Source organism: Lycorma delicatula, chromosome 2, assembly GCF_047948215.1.
Source record: "Lycorma delicatula isolate Av1 chromosome 2, ASM4794821v1, whole genome shotgun sequence".
Taxonomy (NCBI): Eukaryota; Metazoa; Arthropoda; class Insecta; order Hemiptera; family Fulgoridae; genus Lycorma; species Lycorma delicatula.
This window is the reverse complement of record NC_134456.1, coordinates 136,144,131-136,171,381: the sequence shown is the minus strand read 5'-3', so window position 1 is coordinate 136,171,381 and position 27,251 is coordinate 136,144,131. Positions and strand designations below refer to the sequence as shown.

The 27,251-nt window shown below is 31.6% G+C and overlaps 1 protein-coding gene across 1 annotated transcript in view; it reads right to left on the bottom strand.

Moving 5' to 3' along the window:
- Positions 1 to 26,500, bottom strand: part of LOC142319955 (irregular chiasm C-roughest protein) — a 431,511-nt gene extending 405,011 nt beyond the window's left edge. Inside the window, 2 exon segments of the mRNA XM_075357633.1 lie at positions 8,123 to 8,287; positions 26,366 to 26,500. Coding sequence (XP_075213748.1) covers positions 8,123 to 8,287; positions 26,366 to 26,500 — 300 coding nt within the window.
- Between the last annotated feature and the right edge of the window lie 751 nt (positions 26,501 to 27,251).

Sequence of the window (27,251 nt, the reverse complement as noted above, 5' to 3'; positions counted from 1 at the left end):
GATTTAAATTTGGGTGATCTATACGTATATTAAGTTTTATTTTTAGTAAATTTTCAAAATTTGTATTCATTGTGTTACGGTTCAATAAACATTTAGAAACAACTGAAACATTATTGATTATAGCTCAAATTGGTCTTTATTATACAGCGGATTTCAGCAGATTGATGTCATTAATTTTTAAAATGTAAACAGGTCATTTCTATGGGATTACACTATTCTACATCTTTCATTTGATATGATTGTAAACAGTTTATAATTTACATAGTCTTAACAACTATTAAACTAATACACTATTAGAAAAGACTATACGGAAGACTTAGTACGTGATGACTGCTTCCATTGCATATGGACCTTGGAATGTTCTTAAAACATTTTCCCAAGAGAACATACATTAGAGATAGATGTACAGATTTCATTAATCCAAGACTGAATGTAACTGAAACTGACTGCTATAACATTGTTTCACTTAATCTTCCTTTCATTGATGTTAGTTTATGGTTAAAAATTATATAACTTTTTTTGTTCTGTATGAGTCGGAGAAATACCATTTACGTACTCCCCCACAAGTAGAGGAGTGTTGGAATCGCACGGGTTCGGCTAGATGATGTTTAGAGCCTATGTGTACTCGCACTCTACTGACTAAAACTCCTATCTCACCGACCCTCCCCTCCCGAGGCCTGATCCAAAATTAAGTACACTAGACGGCCTTGAGGTCCAATTCCTCGTGTTTTGATACCCCACACGCTTATTTTTGAGGAGGTCGTGCGTAGTAGGGGTTGGTAAAATCTATCTATCCAAAACTTCAATAAACATTTTTAGGAGTTCAAAACAAGGGAAAGTTTAGGCACGGATAGAACCGGGAGGATTTGGCTGGGTAAGGATTAGGTATAAAGATATTTAGGAAAACGGATTTCCCCTTATCCTATATGAAGGACTCTATAACCGATGAAAATTTTCTAAGTTGTTGTTTACTTAACACTATAATGACGTAGCAGTCTTTCCTGATCCTATCAATTGACTTAGAATAATTTCATTCAATGGAGAGATAATGTTACCTCTCTGTTACATGTGTTTTTATGCAGAAATAGCTACTCACTTCCAAAAAAATGCGTTTTCTCAAAACCGCACAATAGAAAACTTTGCGAACTTACAAGATTTTTCTTAATACTTCGAACAAACAACTAACCACGTAACAAACACCAAACGCCAAAATATAACTAACTACAAATATTGTATATACTTTACTATAGATAATTAGTATAATTAGTGTAATATACTATACTGTAAAATATAGTTTGTACTATAATAATATATATATATAGTACGAATGCTGTACAAATATAACTACTATAAATACACGACACATTTACATAACGGAAAAGACTGAAACATCTGATTTATATTATTTATATATATAAATATTTACCAAACAAAACACAAAATGTTTCATCTTTGAAAATATTAAAAGTTTCTTCCCTTCATAAGCTAATAGAGACGGTATGAGCGTGTATAAATAAAAACAGTATTAATGTTTTGCATATACTTAGGTCTAAATGAATGTATTCCCTAAATATAAAAACAATTAGAATTTAATTGCTAAATAAATAGAGAAACTGGTAAAAAATGAAAAAGAATGAAAACACAATCAGAGAGAAGGAAAGTGGAACGGAGTGTGAAAGTTGGACAGGTAGAAGAATGGATACACAACTGAAAAACTCAGGGGACCATGGTGTTTATTAACAAAATACAGTTTGGTTTTTGTTTAAAGTTATTTGTACACTGGACACATGAGAGAGAAAGAGATATCTGCGTGTGGTGCGTCAATATAGGCTATATATACATGTCTCTGTTGTATGTTGATGCAGCGGATAGGGTAGAAGGGTTGGTTTTGTTCGCCACACATAATGTTTGTCCTTCGATTGTGAAACTAAATCAAACTGGACTTTTTTGATTATTTGTGTGAAAAGAGTGCACCTGGTTTAAAAAATTTCTATTTCATTCATTTTCCGGTTTTACAATTACACGTTCTCTAGCACAATATTATTTTAGCAGCATTTAAAATCAAAAGGTGACTAATTTTTTTAATCAAACAATTGCAAAAATCCTACGTACGCACATGTCTTACTTTATACAAAGAATAATGAATGAACAATGATTCAATAAACTTTGGAATTATTTTTAAACTACATGTAAAGAAAAACCCTAAATAACTCTTTAAAAACCTTAATTTTTTCAACTTTTACCATTATTTGAGCGTAAATCCATTAATCTTCTAAAAATTTAAATCTCACCTATATCATTATTCAGAATACATGATTTACGTCATACTTTTTATAATATATAAATATATTGTATATAATTGTGTTTTTTATTAAGATATAAATGAGGTAATAGAAAAGAAAAAAAAAGATGGCAGACTACTGCGTGACTTTTCCGGCTAAGCCGGTCATGTCATACAATACCTTACTTTTTTATTGATTTTGATGATTACCAAAATAAAATTTAAGCATCAACAAAATTCCTAAATTTCGAATAAAAACTTTTGATTTTAGAGGCTTCCATACTCTGTGGGGGAAACGTAAGAAAATCTATTTATAAAAAGTGGTCCCTAACAAAAAAAATTAATTTGAAACAGAATTTTTTAAACATATTAAAAAAATAAAATATTAATCTTAAGAAAGTAATGAAAAATATGCTTCTCGTTTTGGGTCCGGAATATAATATAGTTGTCAAAGCCGCTTTAGTTATAATAGCTCTCAAGCAATGAAAGAAATACAAAAAGCTTTTTTTAATAATAAAAATTATAAGAGTTAGAGCCCCCAAAAAATATAGAATGTATATATTTTTAATGTTGGAGAATAAATTTTGAGAAAACTTCGTCTAAAATATTAATATATAGGTTATCTTAACAAATATGCTTAATAAAATTTTCTCTAATCTAAGAAAACCTTCAATAAAGACTAAAAGAGGGAAACAATTTTCAAAGTTTTTTTTGCATTTTAGGCCCGTGGGTTATAATTTAAAAACATTGTAGATATTTCTTAATAGCTGTATATATGAATATAAACTTTAACTTAATTTTTGAACAATATTTAAACTGAAGAGAGAGATAGAGAAAAAAAAAATAAAAGCATATACACCTATACCTCGTTATACGACCGCACTTTATACGTCATTTCGCTATAACGACCTTTTTTAATTATGGTACTTTTTCGATTTACGGCCCACAAAGTTTCGTTATACGACCTTCTGTTTAGTTTCAGCTACTCCCTTTAAGCGGCACCGCTACATTTTGCCTTTATCATTTTACTGCGTTTACGCTTTAGTGTACGTAGTTTGACGTGTTTATTCTTGTTTGTTTTCTGGTTGGGTTTTGTTTCTGTTTGTATGAATTGGTGAATTGTAAAAATATTTTGTATGTATGTACTAGGAAGACTGTATTTTCGTTACATATATAATTAACTCATTAATACTTTTAAATATAATCGTTTTTTTAGTAAAAAATGCCACCGAAACGTTCATTGAGTATGGAGATTGATAGTGATAAAAATAAAAAGAGAAGCTGAAAATCTTTCACGCTAGTGACCAAACTAGAAGTTTTACGTCGTATTGAAGCTGATGAGAAAATTGTTCAAATTTGTTATGCTATGGGACTGGCGAAGTCTACCGTTTAAACTATTTGCGATAGAAATGAAGAAATTAAAACACACTCGCTATTTGTTGGCACCTTTAAGTGTCTCAAAATTAACTCGCCAACGAAGCGCAATAATGAAAAACGTGTAAAAATTATTAGATATTTGGATTGAAGACAATAATCAACGAAGGATAGCGATGAGACAAATGACTATCCAACAAGAGGCTATAAGTATTTTGGAAAATTTAAATAGGGAGGATACTGCTGAATCTGTGAAAGATTTAATATTTCAAGAAAGCAGAGGTTGGTTTGAAAAATTCAAAAATCGCCACAATTTGTACAACTTAAATGTGAAAGGTGAAAGAGCTAATGCCGATAATGAAGCAGCTAAAGAACATCCCAACATTGTGAAAAGAATTATTGAAAGAGGTGGATGCCGACCTGAACAAGTTTTCAATGTAGATGAGACAGAACTCTATTGGAAGCGAATGCCTGAAAGAACTTACATTTCAAAATATGAATAGTCTGCATCTGGATATAAGGTGTCAAAAGAACGATTAACTTTGCTCCTTGGTGCTAATGCTGTAGAGGATTTTAAGTTATAACCACTTTTATTATGTCTTTCCAAAAATCCAAGGTGTTTTAAAGGACTGAACAAGAAACAACTGTCCGTCATTTGGAGATCCAACAAGAAAGGTAGGATGACTAAAGATTTCTCTGAAGACTGGTTTAAAAATTGTTTTTGCCGAAAGTAATTTGAAGAACAATAACATGAGCAACAAGGCATTGCTCATTTTGGAAAATGCTGCAGGGCACCCGGTTAATTTATCCGAATTACTTGAATAGAGTGGAGATTGAGTATCTTCCCAAAAATACAGCAGCTCTGATCCAATCAATGGATCAGGGTGCAATAGCCATTTTTACGGCTTATTATTAACGCAGGACCTTTCGTAAACTTATTCACGAAACCAATGGTGAATTTTCGATAAAACAATCTTGAAAAAATACAGCATCAGCGATGCTATAAACAACATTAGCGAATGGTGGAAGGAATTAGAATCAATTACAATGAACCACGTTTGGAAAAAATCTGGCCAGAATGCATAAAAAGTAATGAGCCTAAAGTTAATTCTCTTTATGAAATTCGAGAAAACATATTAAACTTAGCAAACAACCCTGGTTTTGAGGATTTGGAAGAAGGTGATTTGATTGATTTTCTTGATTCTCTTTCAAACGAGAAACTGATCCAGTTAGAAACAGAACGAGCACTTGATGAGGAGCCAGATTCAAAGCCTGCTATATACAAACAGCTTGAAGAACCTGATCGGTGATTAAATCATATTCTGGCGCCTTTGTTGGATGTACTTTGTTGAAACGAAGTGCATCCAGCTGAAGAAACCTCATTAAAGAAACCACTGAAGAAACCTCGTAGAATGTAAAACGCTTAATTAGTAAGGACATTTGAAAAGGAGAAATAAAATATTCGAAAACTTTCCAATTTCGTTTGCATCCTTTTCGATATTATTGGGTTGGAAGACGTCGGAAAAATGCTCAGCAAATAAGTTCGCTTTCTCTTGAAAATTTCTCGCCCGTGTTCTGTTATTTTTACGGTGAGGAGGAAAAAACTGCTGGGGTCTCTTGAACGACTTTGTAGCTTTCCATAAAGTATATTCAGCAGACTGCCTATCAGAAATATATTCAATATAAGATTGAAACGAAATATTTTTAAAAGTTTGAATTGATGTTTTTAATTCTTCAGAAGCCCTTCCCTTATGAGCAGGGTAACGAGAGTTCTGCCATATTCGTTGTGGTCTCTGGCGTTCACTTCTATCTTTTCTCTGATGAATATCAGATGTGTATTTTTAGCTGAGGGACCATAATCCAAATTAGGAGTTACCCACGACGCTGATTGTATCAATTTGGTCAATTCATGCACTGCATTATCCACATCAACCGGTGATTTTAAAGGCACGTCCAACATTGTATTTTCCTCCAAAAAGTCTTGAAATCGTCGTTTACTGGACAATTTATTAAATAGAGTGGGAAGTCGAGCAGTTCGCATAACGTCAAAAGGAAGACGTAAACCATAAATTATTTTTCTTTTTAATATAACTTATCCCAAAATCTGCTGTACAGTAGTCCATGAATATGGGTTTTAAATCTTGTAAATTTTAAAAAAGATGTTGGTTAAAAGTAAAATCATTAACGGAATCTAAATTTATTTCTGAATAAAACATATTATGATTATTCTCAGTTTAATTATTGTTAGCGTAAAAAGAAAGTCCTTTCGAATGTGAACAACAAAAGGGAGTTTTATTTTTATAGTTTATTTATAACTCCACCCATAAAAATGTCTCAATTTTCTTATCTATCGCATTTTAGTTTCCAATTAAAGTAGAAATGTATTGTAATATTTTTTTTAGGTATTCGAGAAATTATACCTCAGCGTTACAACCAAAAACGTTTTGAGATTTGAGAATGAGTGTCAAGGAACTTATTTTAAAAATTAATGTACAACAACTACGTAGGTATACGTTCGAACTACTTCCGGAACAATTTTAAAAACTTTTTAATTTATATTTCGCGCTTTATGAATCACAATAGAGATAACTATTATAGCTGTTTATTTTATATATATATATATATATATATATATATATATATATATATATATATATGTGTGATAACTATTATAACTTTATATATATATATATGTGTGTGTGTGTGTGTGTGTGTGTGTGTGTGTGTGTTGTAATAACTAAAAATTTTTTAATTTTTTTATTTAATAACATGTGACATTATTATTTCAGATAACCAGCATTAGCAACAAATAGCAAAAAATAAATGATTAACGATCAACACGCAGAGAAAATATCGAAAAATTATTAATATTATATGAGTATAATATTTGTAATAAATGTAATTACGTAAAGTAATATAGTTATAAAATAATATAAACTAACAAAAATTATTTTTAATATTGCAACAAATTCATATTCAGCAAATGTTGTTTCAATTGCTGTTAAACAATATTATTATTTTAACATGCAGGAATATAGAAAAGGAGATTTACATAAAGAACAAATATGTATATTTATTTTTGTGTGGATTGTGTGTGCGTGCGCGCCTGCGTGTGTAAATGACAACCAATAAAAAAACAAATCTTGTGCAGTTTTGCGCAAGAAGACTTTTCGTTATTTTATTTTGTTTCCACGTTTCAACTTACAGCATCATAACGAATCCCGCTTCTAATTTGCAACCTTAAATTGAGCGTAACTCATGAACTAAATCAATCTTCATTAAATTTTCACAAGTACAACTTTAGATACACTACTACATCATACATAAACTGCAATGTTCTAATAGTTTTGGAGATTTTCAAGCCAATAAGTTTTATATATAAGCCTGTAAATAAATATGTACAAGTGGCACAATTTAAGTAACGATATTTTCGTACTCCTCACACCTCAAAAAGTAAGGAAAATTCATCCCATTCTCCACTCCCACCATGCTTTTTTTCAAAAGGTCGGTAAGAATTAGGTAATGTTTGCACTATATGACGGCAGTTTGCTATTTCTGCTACAGAAGAAGTAAATACATTTTTAAAAAGTTCAACATAATTTTAAATAACTAAAAAAGTATCGAATATTGAACAAATCCGAGTCAAATAAGTTATGGTTATAGGTTATAGGATTTTTGAGAAGATTAAAAAAAAAATATATTAAAAATATTAAATTAAAAATTAAAAAGATTAAAATTAACACTACTATGTTCATAGTAATGTTTTTATATAGTAAATGCTTTAATAAACAAAATAAATTACAATAAAATGCTGTAAATTTGTAATAATGTTATTTTTCTTCCGCAGCGCAATGTTTTATTACAACATAATTGGTTTGATTCTTATACACATTTACAGCATTTTAATCTAATTTATTTTGTTTATTAAATGTACTATATAAACATTTACTCTGACCATAATAGTGATAATTTTTATTTCATACCTCTGAATAAATTTTGATGATAAAGTAAGTTCCATGTTGTTTGTAGGATCAAAAACACAATTTTTTTAAATTCTATATTTGTAGGAAAATATTTCAAACTTAGTAAAGTACTTTGAAAAACCTAATCTTTTTTTCGTTACAGTAAAGTAAACCATTCTATTTTTCTTTTATATAGAATTGACGAAAACCATTAATTCTACATATTTACAACCCGTTACTTAGATTCCCAAGTATATTTTTTTCGGTACAAACAAATTTTGTGTTTGTGAAATAGTTAGAAAAATATTACTTTAATAGTTTATTTCTAGAATAAATAATAAACATAAACATTAAGAAAAAAATTAAAAATAACTTAAAATTCACACTTTTAATTATTGTTAGAAAAAACATTAATCTGGACTAATGTAATAATAACATAACAGATTTTAACTACAATATCAGTTAAAATACAATTTAAATGTAGGAGTAAAACAATTGTGTTTACCTTATTATCTTTTTGCCACGAACAAGTTCCTCTTTTGTTAAATATTTTACAATCCAATCGGATATCTTCACCGGGATTAACTTCCGAGTATGATGGCTGTTTATCAAACCTCTGAAGACATTCCACACCTACGAAGAAAACAAAATGTTACCGTAAGTTTTGTAACTAAAAGATACAAAATTAAAAACTTGTTTTTTCATTTTTATTAGTTATCTAATTCATTCTACAAATAAAATTTGTATTTTTTTATAAAAAAAAAAAAAAAAACAATGTTACCTAATTAATATTTATTAAAAATGTTTAATACTTAAGTATCTTAAATATGATTCAAATTCAAATTAGATTGGAAACATCGTTAGATTTTAATTCTAACGATTAGGATTATTTAATTAACGTAAGAACAAGGTAATAAATAAGACATGTAAACAGTTGATAAGCGAAATTTTATAGAAAAAATTTGCAATTAGGATTCAATAAGACACATTTTTGCTTGGTTATTTTAAAATTTTAAGTGTATTTTACATGAGTTATACGCAGAAGTTCTGGGTAGTTTTATTTATATAATACTGAATATTGGGCTAGTGTCTTTTAATAAACAGTTTTCTGCTTAGCGCAATTGGTTTTTTGTTATATTTTGTAATGTTTTGTCAGGAAAGTACCTACCTTTTTTAAACATGATTAATTTTTTTCACCCCTATGTTTGCGCAACTCATTTTTTAATATCGTTTTTATTTTGTTTAAGAATGAGTCGGTGAGAATTTTTTGTACGTTTATGGGTGATAAAAATGTTGTATTTGCAGAATTCTTCTAATAAGTCTTATGGTGGCGCATGGGTAAATAAAATAAACTAAGAATTACAGCTGAAAAACTGTTCTAATAACATAAACAGATGGGATGCAGCTTCAAAAAAGACAAAGCAAGCTTCGTTTAAAACTTAGCATTGAAACAGCGTTATTAAGAACAATCATTAATACACCATTCATTCGAAATTAGAAAATACAATGTCCCAGATATTCTCTGATATATAACAATGTAATTCTACTTATATATAAAAATGAAACGTTATAATTTTTAAATATTATGATATACACTATACAACTTACATAAAAAAATATATGTACAAATTTATATAATTTCATTGTATTTATATCCATTACAGAAGGAATATCATACAGTTCAACCTCTATTTGAGTATGAATCTTATTGAGTCACAAAACTGCTACCGATGTGAAGTAAGAAACATAACATAAAACTCTGAGCTAGTGGGATGTCCGGTGACTGAAACGCCTACATATTCCGGACTTGGGGAATCTGAGCAACTCTTAATCTGATTCAATACCACATATGTGAAGAGTGTCTCACATGCCGAGTATCTTGTATGCCTTGATGAGGAGCTTCTTATGTTACTATTTGTTATTGTTTAATGATATCAATTTCTTTTTGTCTTTTTATTAGATCTTTGTGAATTCTTGAATCTATGTGGTCTTATTCAGTGCAAGCGTGTTTAGTATATATGAACTTTATGTGTATATAAATATTATAATTTATGTATATGTATTTATATTTTATATGCACGTCTATTTGAGGGTGTTAGTTGGAAACCCCTCATCATGTGCTTTTTGGTAATACGATTTACTTGTGGTAAATCCTATTTAAAGCAAATTATTATTATGCGGTTAACAGAATAAAGAACATTTTCCTTACTAAAAATAACTTATTAACTTAAAATGATGTTCTACAAATAACAATGACAAGAGTAAGCCTTATAATCAGAAAAATTTCACTCAATTAATATTCTGCTTTAACTTAACCTTTCTTTAAGTAATGTTTACCTTGGCATAACTTGATTTATAAATAAATGAGAGCTTATTGTCTGATAATCTAATAAGAATCCGATATTTTGCATAGCGTCTTCCTTTCTTTTTCCTGTTTAGCCTCCGGTAACTACCGTTTAGATAATTCTTCAGAGGATGAATGAGGATGATATGTATGAGTGTAAATGAAGTGTAGTCTTGTACATTCTCAGTTCGACCATTCCTGAGATGTGTGGTTAATTGAAACCCAACCACCAAAGAACACCGGTATCCACGATCTATTATTCAAATCCGTGTAAAAATAACTGGCTTTACTAGGACTTGAACGCTGGAACTCTCGGCTTCCAAATCAGTTGATTTGGGAAGACGCGTTCACCACTAGACCAAACCCGGTGGGTTGTTTACGCACTGTCTAAATTCATTAAAATAAACAAGATTTTTAAAATTGTCATACTACAGTAAAATTTAATGAATGGAAGTGATTTGTCAGCGTTTTGTATTTACATTTATCAAAAAAATATTTGAAGAGCAATAACAGATTTATTTTTATTTTAACAGAAATGTTTATGGTAGTTGGAATAAATGAAATGCAACGCTTATGTTCTGGAAAACATCCGTTACTAAGCAACTGTGTTTGTGTTTCCCAGAACATAAGCGTTGCATTTCATTAAGTTGCTTAGTAACGGAAAAAGTATCAAAAGTGTAGATAAAAAAATATTTTTATAATTTTTTGGTTTTATTCTTTTAAATTAAATTAAATTCTTAAAATGTTTTTGTTGTTTTATATTTGGCAATAAAAAATGGATTTTAATAAAAAACTAAGAATAACAACATAAAAATTAATAACTGGAAAAATTACTTTGTGTCATTTACATCGCAGGTATCATATTCGTCAAATACGAATAGAACGGACCCGGAGATAATCAGCGCTTTTTATTTATATTTATCTTTTTTTTTAAATACTTAATTAAAAATATTTGAGGAGCAATAACAAATTTATTTTTATTTTAACAGAAATTTTATGGTATTTGGAATTAAAAACTGCAACGCTTACGTTCTGGGAAACATAAACAGAGTTGCTTAGTAACGGAAAACGTACCAAAGGTGCAGATAAAATATTTTTATAAAAGTTTGGGTTCACTTTTATTTATTTATTTTTTATATTATATTTGAAAAATAAAGTAGTGATGGATTTCTATGACAAATTAAAAAAAATAACCGACTGACAAAATTTATAATTAGTCATTTGCCATAATGTGTATAGGTTTCGTCCAATACGGATAGAACCATATCCCGTGGTAATATCACCGGTAATTTTTTTTAGTACTAAATATGATAGTTTTATGGCAAAGTACTTAAGCTCTTATAAAGAATGTAAAAAGTAAAAACCTTCATAACTGCGGTCGGAAGACCAAAAAATGGATATGTATAAGTTCGCTGGTTCTCAAGTTCATAAAAAATTAAGTCATTCTCAGATTCTATTCAAATTTACTTTAATACGTTTTAAATTATGACACATGTTTAATATTTAAGATATCATAGAGTTGCTTAATATATGAAATGATGAGTGTGTGTGTGATGTGAATTGAACATGTTGACTGTATCAGTAATTAATTTATACTGAACAGTATCAGTATCAGTATCAGCTGGTAATAAGACAAACTGAATACACAATTTTTTTTTTTATAATTAATAAGAAGAACTAGGTAGTTAATATTTATTTACTTTTATAAGAATAACAACGAAACAGTTGTATAATGTCCATTTGCAATGGAAAAGCGATACTTGGAAAAAGGAGACAAAAAGACAACACTACATGAAGTAAATGTTCACTACATGAATCATATGAAAAGTGCCAAGGATTCGTACCCGAGGTCTTTATGATAAAAGGCTATACTTTTAAGAAGTTATTTTACATTTGCAATTTCTAAAAAAAAGCAATTTCAACGAACGGTTCTTAAGATATAAAATTTAGAAATTTTATATTTCTAAATATAAAATTTCTATATAAATATAGAAATTTATATAGAAATTTCAGTCGTAACACAATACGACTGAAAAACTAAGTAAATAATAAATATATATAAACAAAATACACGTATATAGAAAGGTAGTTTTAATCATTTAATCAATTCAAATTAAAAGAATGGTTTCGTTTTGTTTAATTAAAGCTACAATCAGTGTTTTTTTTCCAAATCAGTCGTATACAAGTTAATATAATTGCATCGAATATAAACAAAAGAGAGTGTAAAAAAGTGTTCAATTGCAGCTACCTAGATTATAAATAATTAAAAGTAGTGTGAATGGAGAACTTAACAAAGAATGAGCGTATATGTGAAAGGTAGTCTGGTTCTTCGTGTTTATTTATAACATTAAAATAATAAATATATATAATCTGGATACATAAATTATTTTATTATATTATATATATATTTGCGTCTCTCTCTCTCTCTCTCTCTCTGTGTATGTGTGCACGTGAGTGCGCGTGTGAGTAGTATTTTTTCTTTAAATTCAAATTTACTATTTTAAATTTTTTCTCAACAGTTCACTTCAAACCAAATCAACATAACACATTCATCGGGGGAGATCAGCCCTAGAGAATATTTAAACAACGATGTATTCTGGAATAATTTTGGCCTAGACTGGTAGGAAAGGGTCAGTGGTCGAGGGTAACGTTGAGGTTGGGTTACAGTTAGAATTAGTGCAGGGGTCAGGTCACGGGTTAGGTCAGAGGTCAGGGGTCGGAGTCAGGGTCTAGGACATGGTGAGGAGTCATGTACGTGGTGAGGATTCATGGCCGTGGTAATGGTGAGGGATGAGGAGTCAGGGTCAGGGTGATGGTGAGGGATCGGGGTTACTTGAAAGATCAAAGGTGTAAGTTAGGTCGGGGAAGCGATAGTGGGGACGTAGAATTAGTATATAAAGTGGATCGGTTTTCATTGATGGCATGCACTGTAGCGGTACCAACAGTGATGAGTACTAGTACTGATACTTTTGTAATTGTAGTGCAATTACTATTCGTTGAAAAAGCTGAGTGAAATTTTTTTTATTAAGAGTGTGGATAGCTTTTATTTTACCTTGTTAAACACCCCCAACATCCCCGGCCACCGCCGTTAGGCTATGCGCAGGAATCTTGGAGTGTCGTGGCAGTCGACTGCCCCCCTTGCCTTTCCAGTGGCGTCCCATCGGGGTCCTCTCAGTTTCATCAAGATAGCCCTCCCTTCTGGAAGTGTGTGGTTACCTTTTTTTTTTTTCCCCTACATCCCTAGGCCGGACATCCAGTTAAGTATACTCGGCCCAGGGACGTGTCTTTGACTCTAAGAGGGTCTTCCCACCCGCCGGTTTTACACCCGGTACGGCAGATCAACCGCCCCGGTACAGATCATTTGTTTGCCTGCCTCTAATTCCCACCAAGGGGGGTCAAGCCCGGCTATGCCGTTCCCAACCCCACCCCGACAGGAACCGGGTCTCGGTCTTTATGCCTTTTCGCCTCCAACCGGCGTGACCAGCACAGGGGGCGCACGCACCCCCAGAACCAGCCCCGTCGGCCGGGTTTAGGTCTTTTCTTTCCCCGCGATTTCTCCGGATTTTCCCGGATTTCTCCTAGTGTAGATACCTAGCGGTGATAAAAAGCACTCGTTTAGCTTTTAATGAGAGTCTCGATACCTAGCGCTGTTAAAGCACTCTACTTAGTTTTAATGTGATATTATTTGTAACATTATGTTTATATTGCTGTGAAATACAGTGTAGATAAATAATTGTGCATTAAAAGATGGTACATATCAGACCATGTGGAAGTTCCTTGATGCGGTCGCTTTGTTCAACCGACCTCAATAGTTTATCTAAGGAAAAAGACTCCTACCGCGGTGCTGTGTGAAGCTAACCTATATGTATATATATATATATATATATATACCACCAGCCAATTAAGGCTCCAAGCACTTTAATATGGTGGACAGGAACTTGCTGGCATTCAGCGAACTAGGCGTAGCGGCGAATTGCTGTCTAGACGAAATAAATTTTAATTTAAAGATGTCATATATCATATGACTTCTTTATTTTTCTGCCTTTTGATTATCATTATTGTATATCAGATGTAATTTGCATTTAGTGCCACACAAATCTTCAACTATTACACGGTCTAAAGAATAAACATAAACATCACATTCCGTTTCAAGTTAAGTTTGTATACTTTCATATTTACCGTTTAACTCAGAAAAATTCCTTAATTTGATTTGCAAGGCGTAACAATCACCTTGTGAAGTATTATATTAGTTTGAAAATGTGCCAATTCTTGATATAGAGACTTTAACTGACGTATTATGTCTTAAAAATTGTTCTTTGCCCATACTAAACTAATAATTATAATTAATAATATAAAATAAGTAGATAACGAATTAAGAATAATGTATGTCAGTATTGCTGAAGAAAGAAGTTGGTGATCCCTTTTTCCAAACGTATATATATTAGCAATTTCATTAACCCTTTATTAACCGCCCGGAGGACCAAAAATATATGTTGAATAACGATCCACTTTAAACCGATAACTTAGTTGGATATCATTATTTCACACTCGTAATTCGCTGGTTTATTATTATAATAAATAAGTAATTGTTCAATACGTTAAAAGTTTATTATATTATGATGAACATCACATGAATACATGTAAACTGTATTATATTTAAAAAATTAAATTTTATTATATATAAAAAATTATAAATATCAGCTAGTGAACTAAATTGTAGGAGATTTATATATTTTTACATGAAGAAGAAGAGACATTTACTATATTTAAAATTAATAGACAGGAAATTTAAAATAAATTCTAAGGAAGATGACAAAACTTCAGTCGGTAAATCTATCTTAATTTCTGGCATTGTTTTACAAACAGTATAGTATTATTAATGTATTAATCAGTGCGAAATGGTCAAGTATTCCTCAGTTAATACTGAAGTGGATATTCACTAATCTTGGCGATTGGCGTTTGCAGCATCTTGGTCCACGGGTAACCGGATATGAGGTGCATTGATGCAATTCGGAGTGTTGGAGTAGCGTATATATAATGAAATCTTTAATAGCAACACCAGACAAACTGATCACAGAAAAAACTGTAAAACTGGACTTGCCTGATTCCAAGAAGTCAGGTAAGAGATCAAATTCATGCGACTGGCTCGAAAAAGAGTTTAACAGCTTGGTTCATCTTCCGTATGTTTCAGTAGATAAAAATAACACACCATATTTTTCAGGTAGTATACTATCCATTATGATGAGTATTCAACCATCTGTTATTGAATATTTTTATTTCAACTGCTAATCAAGTAATTCTCTACGAATTTTCTTTAATATAATTAAGCGCAATATTATTAATAAACATACTAATTTTACACGTTACTATAACTGGACAAAAATCAATATATAAGAAGCTAAACGACTGCTTAGAAAATATTATTCTCTCTTTCCCGTTAATAAACTGTATTTTCTAACGGTGAAAGTATACGGTATATACTTGGTGTTGTTAAAATTATGTGCCATTCAAACTTCAAGTTACATGACAGCTCAAGTGTTTAACTTTTTTTTAATATTCCTTTTAATTAAATTTCTTCCATTTTAATAGTGTATATTTTATAAATACTCACTTACTTTTATTCATCAATAATTATTGTTTAGAATTTGTTTGAATAAAATACCGTTTACAAAATTCAATTCTTCGTTCATCAGTTTGCTGTTAATTGAGTAGATGTAGAATTTTTCTAAAATATTCGTTTTAAAAAAGTTATTAGAATATAATAATAAAATTGTTTGGGTTATAATTATGATTGTGTTCCAGAATATGTTTGGCAAAATTAGAACGTTCTTTGTTTCCTTTATTTATACAATTAAAGGGTTCTTTAATTCTAATCGAAAAAGATCGGTTAGTCATACCGATGTATTCCAAATCGCAGTTTGCGCATTTTAGATTGTGTACTGTCTCTGTTTATTAAACTAAATTTACTATTATGTTTTAGTGTTTTATTATTTATATAATTTATTATTTTGTTGATCGTTGCGTATGCTATTTTTAATTCAAATGATTTACAGATGTTATTGAATTTTCTGTAACTTATATTCTATTTTAACGTATTAATTTCCGTTAGTATTATTTGTTGGCTTAATTTTTTTATTTATTAGGTTTTCATCGATTATTTTTATTAGTTTTCGATATTTCGATATCGAAATTATTATTAATTTTCATATCCAAAAAATTAATACTACTGTTATTTTCTCTACTTAAAAGTAAATTAAATGTTATTAACGAAAGAATCTAATCTAATATGATTATCTAAAGCAGTTGACCAAACTGCTTTTATACCATTAAACATAGCAATTATGTTATGTCTTCTAATGACAAGACGTATAAACGTTGACTTAATTTTATTACAAAGACGATCATTGTTATATTTATATAAATCTTAATTTATTTTACTATTCTCAATTTTTACTGTGTAAAGTGAATATTTATAAAATATACTTGATCCTCTTATGTTTCTGAAGATGGAAAATAATATTTATAATTATATTTTTTTATATATTATATATATATATATATATATATATATATATATATATACCAACGAGCCATGCTAAATAAAATTCATCTAAATTTATTTATTAATTTTTTTTAAATTAACAACCGATTTAAAATTTAACTAACCGAATTTCTAAATATCACATCTTTTCAGATAGAAACGATACAGTTACATTGAGATTGATTTTTTTAAAAAAGAAAAAAAAGAAAGGATTCAAAGTGAAATAATTGTAGCTGTGTATATTGATATGTTTTGTGTAACATTAAGAAACTCCTTCATTAGTATGTATGCAACAAAATAACCTGATCTGAAACAATTGTTGCATACACAACTCCGTGAATAGCATTATAACCGTTCTAAAAAGAAAATTAAAATGGACCAGCAACACACCACACTTAATTAATCTAAGAAATATAAAATAGCTCTCTCTCTCCTTCTATATATATCTATATATTTTTTTATTTTACGATCAAACTAACTAAAATAACTGAAACAGAAACTACAACTGGTCTAATTACTGACAATCATTACAGATTATTCAATAATTACTTTTAAATATTTGGTAATATTTTACTCTCGGTATTTTTATAAAAGAATTACATTTTTAAATTAAAAAATATATTTTATTTAGTAAATGCAGAAATTAAAATTACAACCATTTGTATTCTTCTACTGAGAAGATGTGCAGTGAATGATGCACTCATTGTTTTCTGAGAAAAGGCAGTACAATGTCCTAGTGTTTCTTATGAAGAGCATCACAGCTACAAAAGGTACCAATTATTCTTTAGGAATAAGATGAAATATTTTCAAAATACTGACTAGTTAAAATTAAATAATTAATTATAATTAATAATTTATTGGATAGATTTTGATAGGTGCGAGTAATAATAAGCTTTAAAACGATACAAACAAAAACTTCAGTTATAAATATGATTTTAAACTTACTATCTTTTCTCCACTATATTAAAGATAAAAAATAATACAAAAATATTTTAAGTTTTAATAACAAACCGAATCAAATTTTAATTATAAAAATTTGTAAATTCTATAAAAACGCTTTTATAGGTGTTTCTTAAGTGCAATTACAACATTGTCATTTAAGTAAAAATCTTTGATTAAAATTATTTCAAAAATAAATAATTATTTACAACTTGTTAGTTAATTAATATTAAAAAGATTATCATAGTTTTTTCCATGTAATTAAAAATTCAATAAATTATTGAACTATGGCAATAAAAAATATATACATAAAATGTACCCAAATTTAATAACATTAAATTTGTACACCCATCTAGGAGAACACAAAGTATAGATAGAGAAAAATGCATTAGTACTTCAGCGGTTCCAAGCCTGAATTTAGTAACTTTATAAACTCTGTAAATTTACTTCGTGTTTCCAGAATTATTTTGTTCTTTATTCAATAAATATGCCTTAAGGTCCTATTTTCCACGTACTTCTTTTCTCAATTTGTTTTTTCTCACGCTTACTTAGTTCAGGCTCTTGTATTTGTGTTCAGGACTAGCCGTATTGTCAGGATAGCGTTTAGATGTCATTTTGGATTATTATTATTTTAATAACCTTTTTTCGATTTTAATAAATACTTGAATACTTTTTTTTAGTAAAAACTTACAAGAGACGAAATTAAATTGAATTGATTTGATGAAAATAGTGTAAGTTCAAGTAATAATACTTTGAATTTACTTTAATTTACTGCGTCTAATCTCAGAATTTTTGTCAACATTGGTTATTCTATATAAATTTAAAAATGAACACAAATCATATAATATAGATATAAAAATTAATTTAATATTAAAAATATATATTACATGGGAATTAATCATAATTAATTAATTATCTATACAATATACTTGTAGATGTACAAAGTCCAAATAGTCCGTTAATGTAGGAATTGTGTAATGATTAGTGTCCTGTTTGCACAAAGTGAATCTAATGTACATTAAGTGCTAAGCCCAATCACGCTGACACATTGCCTCCAGTACACGGATCGATCCAGAGGCTAATCGGGTATAGACGTACGGTAAGCTGTTACACTCATGGACTCTGTGACCAAATGACAGATAGAGGTACTCATTCCTATACCATTCACATACAAGAGCTTTACTCTCGTATGAAGTGCACCGGGTCAACTTAATCCATTCCAACTTCAATTAATTTCAAGTAGTAAATCTATTTCAATTTCATTAACTGAAATTAGTTAAAACTAATAACGATAGCAAGCAATGATCAGTACTCATATACTTGCGATATAAACATTATAATTAAGGTATTCAGGCCATAAAAATTGTATATAACCAAATATAATTGCATTCATTACTATTGTTTTAAAACAGCAAAAGATATATTAATTTTTTTATAATTGTTTAAATGAAAACAATACTGTTAAATTACGTTCACTTTTCGTAAAGCAATATATTATCCGTGTAATTGTGTAAATCTATATACTATTATGCGTGTGTTAAACTTTTATGGATGTAGGAAGTTTGGATATGTAAATATAAGTGTTTATTGTGTATTATTTTATGCATACTTCTTTTATAAGGTCGAGTTTTGCTTGCGGTAACATTTTATATTAGTGCAGATGGTCGGTTAGTTTATCTTATCAAAACGTAGATAATTTCTAATTTTAATTTTATATTATTATTGTTATTATTGTGGCGTGTCCTCTATCTTATCTTATTGTTAATATCTTGATCATTGTCACAATGTGCGTATCAAATACTTTCTATATGCTTGTGTGTATCTAGATTTGGTTGGACAGATTAATTATTAATGATTACTATTCTTTTGCGGGTTCAAATCTTGTATATTTTGTTGTGTCTTTGTGTAGATTTTCTTACTAAGTGACTGATTATTCATCATTAATATTAATTTAGTATATTTAGTTGTAGCTTATTTTATTAAGCGTATTCTGGTTGTGTTTATTTTCTTTTCTGCGAGTTGGCACTATAATATGTCAAAAAAAGAGCGAGGTGTGCAGACAGAACAGTTGCTACATTTTGGGATTTAATACGCGCGAACCTTAATAATACCTAATAAGTGCGATATCAAGGACGTGTAATGTGCGCAAATATCTGGAAGAAGTTATAGTTTCTTAAGGACTTGGCATCAGAAATCACTGAGGATGCACAGACTGACAAGCCTAGTTGGGAGGCTACGACAATGGAGGTAGGCACCCAGACTTGCAGGCCCACTAGCGTCACTGCGCCAATGAAGAAACTGGAGGAAGGCATCGAGGAGGAAGAGCCTTTGGGTCTAATTTCAACGAGGTGGGCCGCTCTTCAGGAACGTCGAAGGGAAGATGGGACTGTCAGATTTGGTTCCTGCTTGCCAAGTTGCATTGGTCCTGAGCCTGAATGCAGATTAGAAAAGCAATTTCTTCAGACGTTTTTGTGACATTTCTCCGCACATCTGTCATACGTTAAACAAAGGGAATATCGCCCTTGGTTCTCTGGAATGTTTCGAAGGCGGAGGTCTTGCTTGGGGGACCACAGGGGGCGTAGACCTGGAGGAAACTTTATGCTGGTGATTGACTCTGCTATGGAGGAAGCCACGGTCAATAAGCAGCTGGTGGAGGGGCTCCGTAGGATAGACAGAGCGACTAATGAGCCGGTTGCTATTGATGCTGTTCTTGGCAGGACGGCGCAGGCGCTTAATCGACTGTTGGAGTACCGTGCTAGAAGGGATGGAAAGAATAGGTTGCTCTATTGGGTGAAAGAGGAGAAGAAAGTACGGACTATGGCGAAACCTGAAGCTGTTACTAAGACGGTTGTAATTAAAAAAGGGGCTTTCTTGCGTCCAACAGTAGTATAGTATGTCCAGGTTTAAACGTCATGTTGACCTTTCACCCCCGACAAAATTCGATCGTTCAATATGTGGTCATGTTTTCTAGGATGAACATGTGTTTATAGTTAAATTTACACGCTGAAAGAGTAGAGTTACTGCAAAATATATGGCAAAACACACGGGTTTGAGATGCGAACAAAATTACAACAAAGAACCAACAATCAAAATGACGTTTGAACCTGGACGTCTTTTTTCACGGGTTTATTCGAGTACATTAAAGAACGGCTACTTTCAATGATGAATATGTTCACGTTAAATTTACATGTTGAAACAGCTCATTTACTGAAAATTTCATAGTAAAACATATGCTTGAGATGCTCCGTGAGGTTCTGCGGACTATTTTATTGCATATACTACTGATGATGTCATGAAATCCTGGGGGAATCCCGTCTCTTATAACATGACCGTCAGCTGTCAATCATTCTTTAAATGAAATGATTATTATTTGTTATACATTGGGTTTAGGCAGAGATTATAATAGCATTGATCCTTTGATCTCTGTTTAATGCCGATCATTAGCTTCATATCATTAAAAATTAAAAAAAATAATTATTAATTACTATTATTAAATTAAATAATCTGGAACCTTTAACCTTTTACTGTTTCTTTATCACAGTGTTCGTCAAGGGAGGATATGTTAATTATATTATCGTAAATTAAGAAATAATTCTTAACTGTATTAAGCTTAAAATTCTCTTTCGCTTGAACTTTAATTTTTAAATCAATTACACCCATTTTTACGGATTAATTTTGTCGCGAGCAATCAATCGCATATAAAGGATATTTGCTTTTGTAATCGGAAAATGTATGTAGGGAATCTATATTTTTATAGTATGATTTTTCAAAATGAATAAACATTCCTATACATTAACGTTTGATTCCCTTATAAATCTTCAGACGGGTATTTATTTGAATTTATCATTACATTAATATTTTTCACGTTACAAGAATCAAATTCTGACGCGTCCTTCATGGCCTTATCTTTCCTATCCCGTTTGAAAACCTATAATAACATAGGGCAGTTTATCTATTTGCGAAAAAGTTGTCACATTCCATATAAAAGAATTCGTGTGAGAAACCGCTGTATTTTCATGAAGCTCCCACGCTCTGAACGCCATACGCACATCTTTATTAATTCCAATTCATATTAGGCTCGAATTTTAAATATGGAACAACCCACACGATGTCTATTAATTCTATCTTAGATTTATAGTCCGGAACCGTAGCGCGTATCGCGCGTAGCGCGTAGCGTTTACATCGCTATCGAAACGTCTCAATACCAATTCCTGTCTATTGTTTATGATTATTTTTTTATAATCTTAGTCTGTATTCAGAAAAAAACTGATAATGATATACATAAATTAATGTACAAGTTCATCTAAATCGACTGTAGAGTACAGAGTTTGTCATTGAAAGTGCGTTTTTGATAACGGTCGTTATGCCTAAATTTCTTACCAAGGCTACTTCTTGCGCGTTGATAAGATTTCGTATAATCGAATAAAAAGGCAACGACTAATTCTAAACGGGTAGATTTCCCGTTTGCTCCGTTGAGTTTTAAAAAAAAAATCAGAGGAGTTAACGGAGGTCCGACAGGGCACTTGGCGGACGAGAAGGATACCGCTAATGATACAGCTTGATATAAAGAACGCGTTTGGGTCCGTTCCGTGGTCGGCTATAGTGGCAGCGTTGAGAGGAATGAATATAAGTGACTATTTGATTAATCAAATAAATTGTTATCTCAGTGACAGATGGACAGAGGTCAACACGGTTGAGGTGACGGAGAGGTACCAGATTTTTGGTAGTGTCCCGCAGGGATCCGTATTACGACCCCTGCTTTGGAACGTCTTTTATGATTTCGTGTTTTGGCTTAATTACCCAGACGGCGTTATTATCGTAGCATATGCCGACATCGTTGCTGTACTGGTTGAAGATCGGGAGCTTGACGCTGTGGAGGCAAAGGCTAACCTCTCCCTTAGCATGATAGACGAGTGGCTAGCGAGAAATAGTATGGAGGTGTCTCCTACCAAAAGTAGGTGTATTCTCTTCACTGGTAGACGGAGACTTCGCGGTGTGAATATTTCGATCCGTGAAGAGGATATTACTGAAGTTACTAGCACAAAATATCTCGGGGTTGTGCTAGATAAGAATCTAAAGTTTGGTAGGCATATAGAAATAGTATGCAAGAGGGCTTCGTCGACAGTAAAAGCGATCAGGGGGCTGTTTGCTGGACACACAGTACCTAGAACGTCAAGAAGGAGGCTCATCACGTCTGCGATGGTGTCGTCTGTACTATACGCGGCATCAATATGGGCTGATGCCATAAATATACAAAGAAACAGACAAAAACTGACAAGTATGCATTGGGCGGCGCTATTAGGTATAGTGGCAGGTTACCGCACAATGTCGTACAACGCGTTATTTGTTTTGGCATCAGTTCCGCCAATTGACCTATAAGTCAAAGGTAGGAGGCTAAGGGCGGCTGGTCATAATAAAATTGAAGCAGAAGAGGTGGTCAGGAATGAGTGGAAGACGGTCTAGACCGAGTCATCAGTAGCAGAGTGGACCAGGCGACTAATACATGAAACAGATAACTGGCTGGACCGGCGTCACGGTAATATGGATTACCACATTACCCAATTAATGTCTGGCCATGGCTGTTTCAGCACCTACCTGAATAGAATTGGTAAGAAGGAGTCGCCTGTTTGTGAATATTGTCAGGGCGTAGATGACGCCGAACATACGCTGTTCGAGTGCCATAGATGGGCGCAACACAGCCAACTATTAGTAGATGAACGCATTGTGACGGGAAATCTTGTGGAGTGGATGTTGGCCTCTGAAAATAACTGGAAATGGTTCGGAAACTTCGCGAGAACAGTTCTCCGTACGAAGGTAGAGGAATATCGACGCCGGGAGTGCTAAGTGCTAAGAGTGCTAAGAGTGCTAAGTGTAGGAAAGGATGGACAGCCCCGTCTCGGAGGACCCGTATGCTTAGGTGTACGGGTTCCTGTGAGGGGACGGAGACTCCATGGGAAAGCCTTAGCGAGGGGTTAAGTTAAGACCGAGACCCGGCCGATGGTGCTTGTTTTCTGGGGGTGCTTGCGCCCTTGGTGCTGGCACCTTTGGTTTGAGGCAAGACATAATGACCGAGACCCGGTTCCTGGTGGGGGGGCGGGGAACGGCATGTCCGGTCCCTGTTTCCCGCGCCGGGGATTAGAGGCAGGCACAAAAGATCCAGAAAACTCGGGGGGGTTGACCTGTCGTGCCGGATGTTAAGCCGGTGGAAGGGGAGATCTCCTTAGAGTCGGAAGGACACGTCCCTGGGCCGAGTATACTTAATTGGATGTCCGGCCCAGGGATGTAGTGAAAAAAAAAATCAGATAACTTTCACCCGGAACAACATACATATGTGGTTGACTTATAGGGATTTTAATCTCCTTTTCAATTTTATTCGCCAATGCATTGATTGTGGAGTTGATTGTATGTTAGGGAATCATCTAAACACGCGATTTTATTGACTGTTAAATAATTTATCTTATACATTGTATAATGTGGAAATTTAATTTTTATTTCAATAATATGTTGGTTAAAGTTTCCCAACAACGATTTCAAATCCTAGAAATTTTAATTCCTCTACGCTTTCTTTTGTCAATCTTAAATGTTTTTTTTTTGAAGATGAAACGTTTCAATTTCTTCTTTACGTTCGAATTCAAGCGGCATATCTATATTTAAAAAAAATAAATATTCAATTACAATAGTTTAGATTCTTTCAATACCAATGACATGTTTGTTCGTTATCCACGTAGATTTAATAAATTATCATTTTTATCGGTCAACGATGTAACTAAATCGTAAATTTCTTTCACATCTACCGAAATAGAAATTCAATATAAATTTCAATAAGAAATTCAATATAAAATGGATATTCTTCTATAATTTCACCGGGTCTGCATTCAACGGAAAGTCATAAAAAAATACGATTTTGATTTTCGTTTCTAAAACTATTGGAAATAATATTACATTTTACACGTATTACGTTTAGAGGAACGATATTTGTCATTCGATCTGAAAAATGTGGTGTATTCGGTTTGAGAATTCTCGGACCATAACCCAACCGACTATCGATGCTGCAATCTGTATCCGAAAAATCTATCCATACAGTGCTTTTAATTTCACATTGTAACGTATTGATGTTTGCTGGCAAGAAAATAGTTTTTTTAAAATTATTTTCATTTCATTCTGTATATTCACTGATATTCTTGATTTCATCCCCGTCAATTATATAAACAATACCCATCCATATAAACAAATTTAATTAATATATAAACAATACCGTCAAATTATATAACAATACCCGTCGGTATTGTTGTATAATTTTTCTTCCTAATTATTTTCAACTTTTTAACCTTATCGAAATTTTTTCACCTTACTGAATCTTTTTTCACCTTATCGAACGCGTAACACAATTTATTATTTTTATTCTCTTCCACATTCGCAATAGTCTTGGCAGTCATCAGTCATTTTAAGTCAATCGATAATTGACACGACATATCTATATAGAAAAAAAAAAACATAATTTATTCACATAAAAACATAATCGACCGCAAATTACTTCGTCATCGCCATGATATTAATTGTGTTTAATGACTGTAAGGTAAATTGTGTTGTGTAATTATTTATATCAATAATACTTAAATTAAATATTGATAATATAAAAACATGAAGTAATAGTAAATTAAATATGTCAAGTAACTACATAGAGATACCAATTCAGTATGAACATTATTTGAATACATATTTTTGTACATGTTAAACGGAGATACAAAATAAAAATCAGGTATTTTTAAATAATACGTTAAACAGGTATGTACGTTATATTAGATTTCCCGAAATAATTCAATTCTGGAGGAAGATAAACATCACCTATGCTCTAAAATTAATCTAAATTTGTATCGATTTTGGAGAAACAAACCCAGTGCGTACCGCGACCGTTTGAAATGTCTAAATTAACTATAGCGCATTCATTTTTCCTAATCTTTTTTGGTAAATCGTCTAACATAAAAATACCTCATAAAATGTGGAATTTTCAACTGTTTTGCATACTCAATCAATTCGTGATCGTGTAAAGCGCATTTTGGTATTGAATCGATTATTTTATTTTTTAATTTTTTTTAAAGGAACCTTCTAAGCAGTACCCCCACTTTTCTTTAATTTTAATCGCCCACCACTTTTCTTATGTCTAAGTCTATCCCCAAATTTAGATTTAACTTTTGCGCTAGTTACGGCATAGGCGGCTGCTGTTTCAGTTAAACTGCTATCTGGCGCGATTACACGTTCCTAAGTTCGTTCAGCAAACGCTTTATCGGCTTGAGATCTGTTTTTGTTATCTGAATATTTCGAATAAGTTATATCAGGCAGTTTACATGCACAATCTAATTTATTAACGCCTTTATCATCATGTTTCAATCGCTTATCTAATTTACTACCCGGTCCGCAATAATTTTAACCCAGGATATGCGCTTCAAATGGTAATAAATCTACAGCCTTATTCACTACAGAACCGATAATACCGCCTCCTTTCTTCGAAGTTTTCTTTAACTTTATATCTATATATATAAAAAAAATTATTTTCATTCAAATACATTACTGATATTAAAAAACAAATGATTCTTTAATATATCCATTCATTTCATCAGTCCGAATTCGGACCGATGAAATTATTAAAAAACAGATTATTTCGCGTTTATACTAAACCGGTTGAACTATAAAATACACTATGTTTTATGAAGTACTTTTAATTTTTTTTTTTAATTTGAGTGAGTATAGATTTAATCTCAATTTCTAAAAGTTTCTTGATGGTAGCGGGCACGAGATCTTCTATAAAGGACCATTTAATTCAACATCGATATTCATCAATTTTTCTTTTAAGCGGCTCGATCGCATCTGCCATAAGCTTTACACTTGCGTCTGCAAGCTTCTTTTCTTCATCCTCTTATCATTACATCATCATAGTCTATTATCACTTGATCTATACTTTTTGTTGAGATCAACATATGTTGAGCTTGTTTAAAGTGAATCGCATCCCCACCATCAATCGGATCAGATACATTACACAATCTATGATTTTGCATTATCATAATGTCAATCTTTTGTTTGAGAAAAATAAATTCCTGGAGGACCAAGAATACCTTTTCCATTATTTCCTTCTTGCGTTTTACAACCTAATCTTATTCGTATTTGTGACATTTCTATATGTATAAAAAAATAATAATTAAAAACGAATAATCTATTCTAATTCAACATCTTTCAATCTTTGGATATGATTTCATTAGAAACGAACTTGTTTCCAGCATCATATTCACTCACAAGGGTGTACAATCTAGCTACCAATTCGTTTGGATCATCCCAATATAAATAGACTGAATTCTAATTAAATTGTGCATGAAGAAGTCCGCTACCGTTAAAACATGTAGTGTTTTATATGTTGAAACGGATCTATCTGTTCTAATTGGAGGAAAAGCTTTCTAATCATTTCATTATATTTAAAATATTTATGCAGCCGCCCACAATAGATCATGGGCGATCACACATCTGTTCACGTTCAAAAAGAGGCATGGCATTTCATTTCCTGGCCGTACAAAACCAGGCCCCAGTCCGATGGCCAACCTTTTCATATTCTTATTTTCCTTTCTTTTCCTTTTCAATATTTCATATTCAATTAAAAAAAAAAGAAAAAAGGATAATAATAAAAAATAAAATATTTTCCTGTTAAAAGTAAAGTATATTTATTTTATATTGTGTATACTATTTATAATATGTCAGTTTCTTTAAAATATATTGAACCATGGAAACATATAACGAGCAGAAATGAAGTGTTTATCTGTGTTG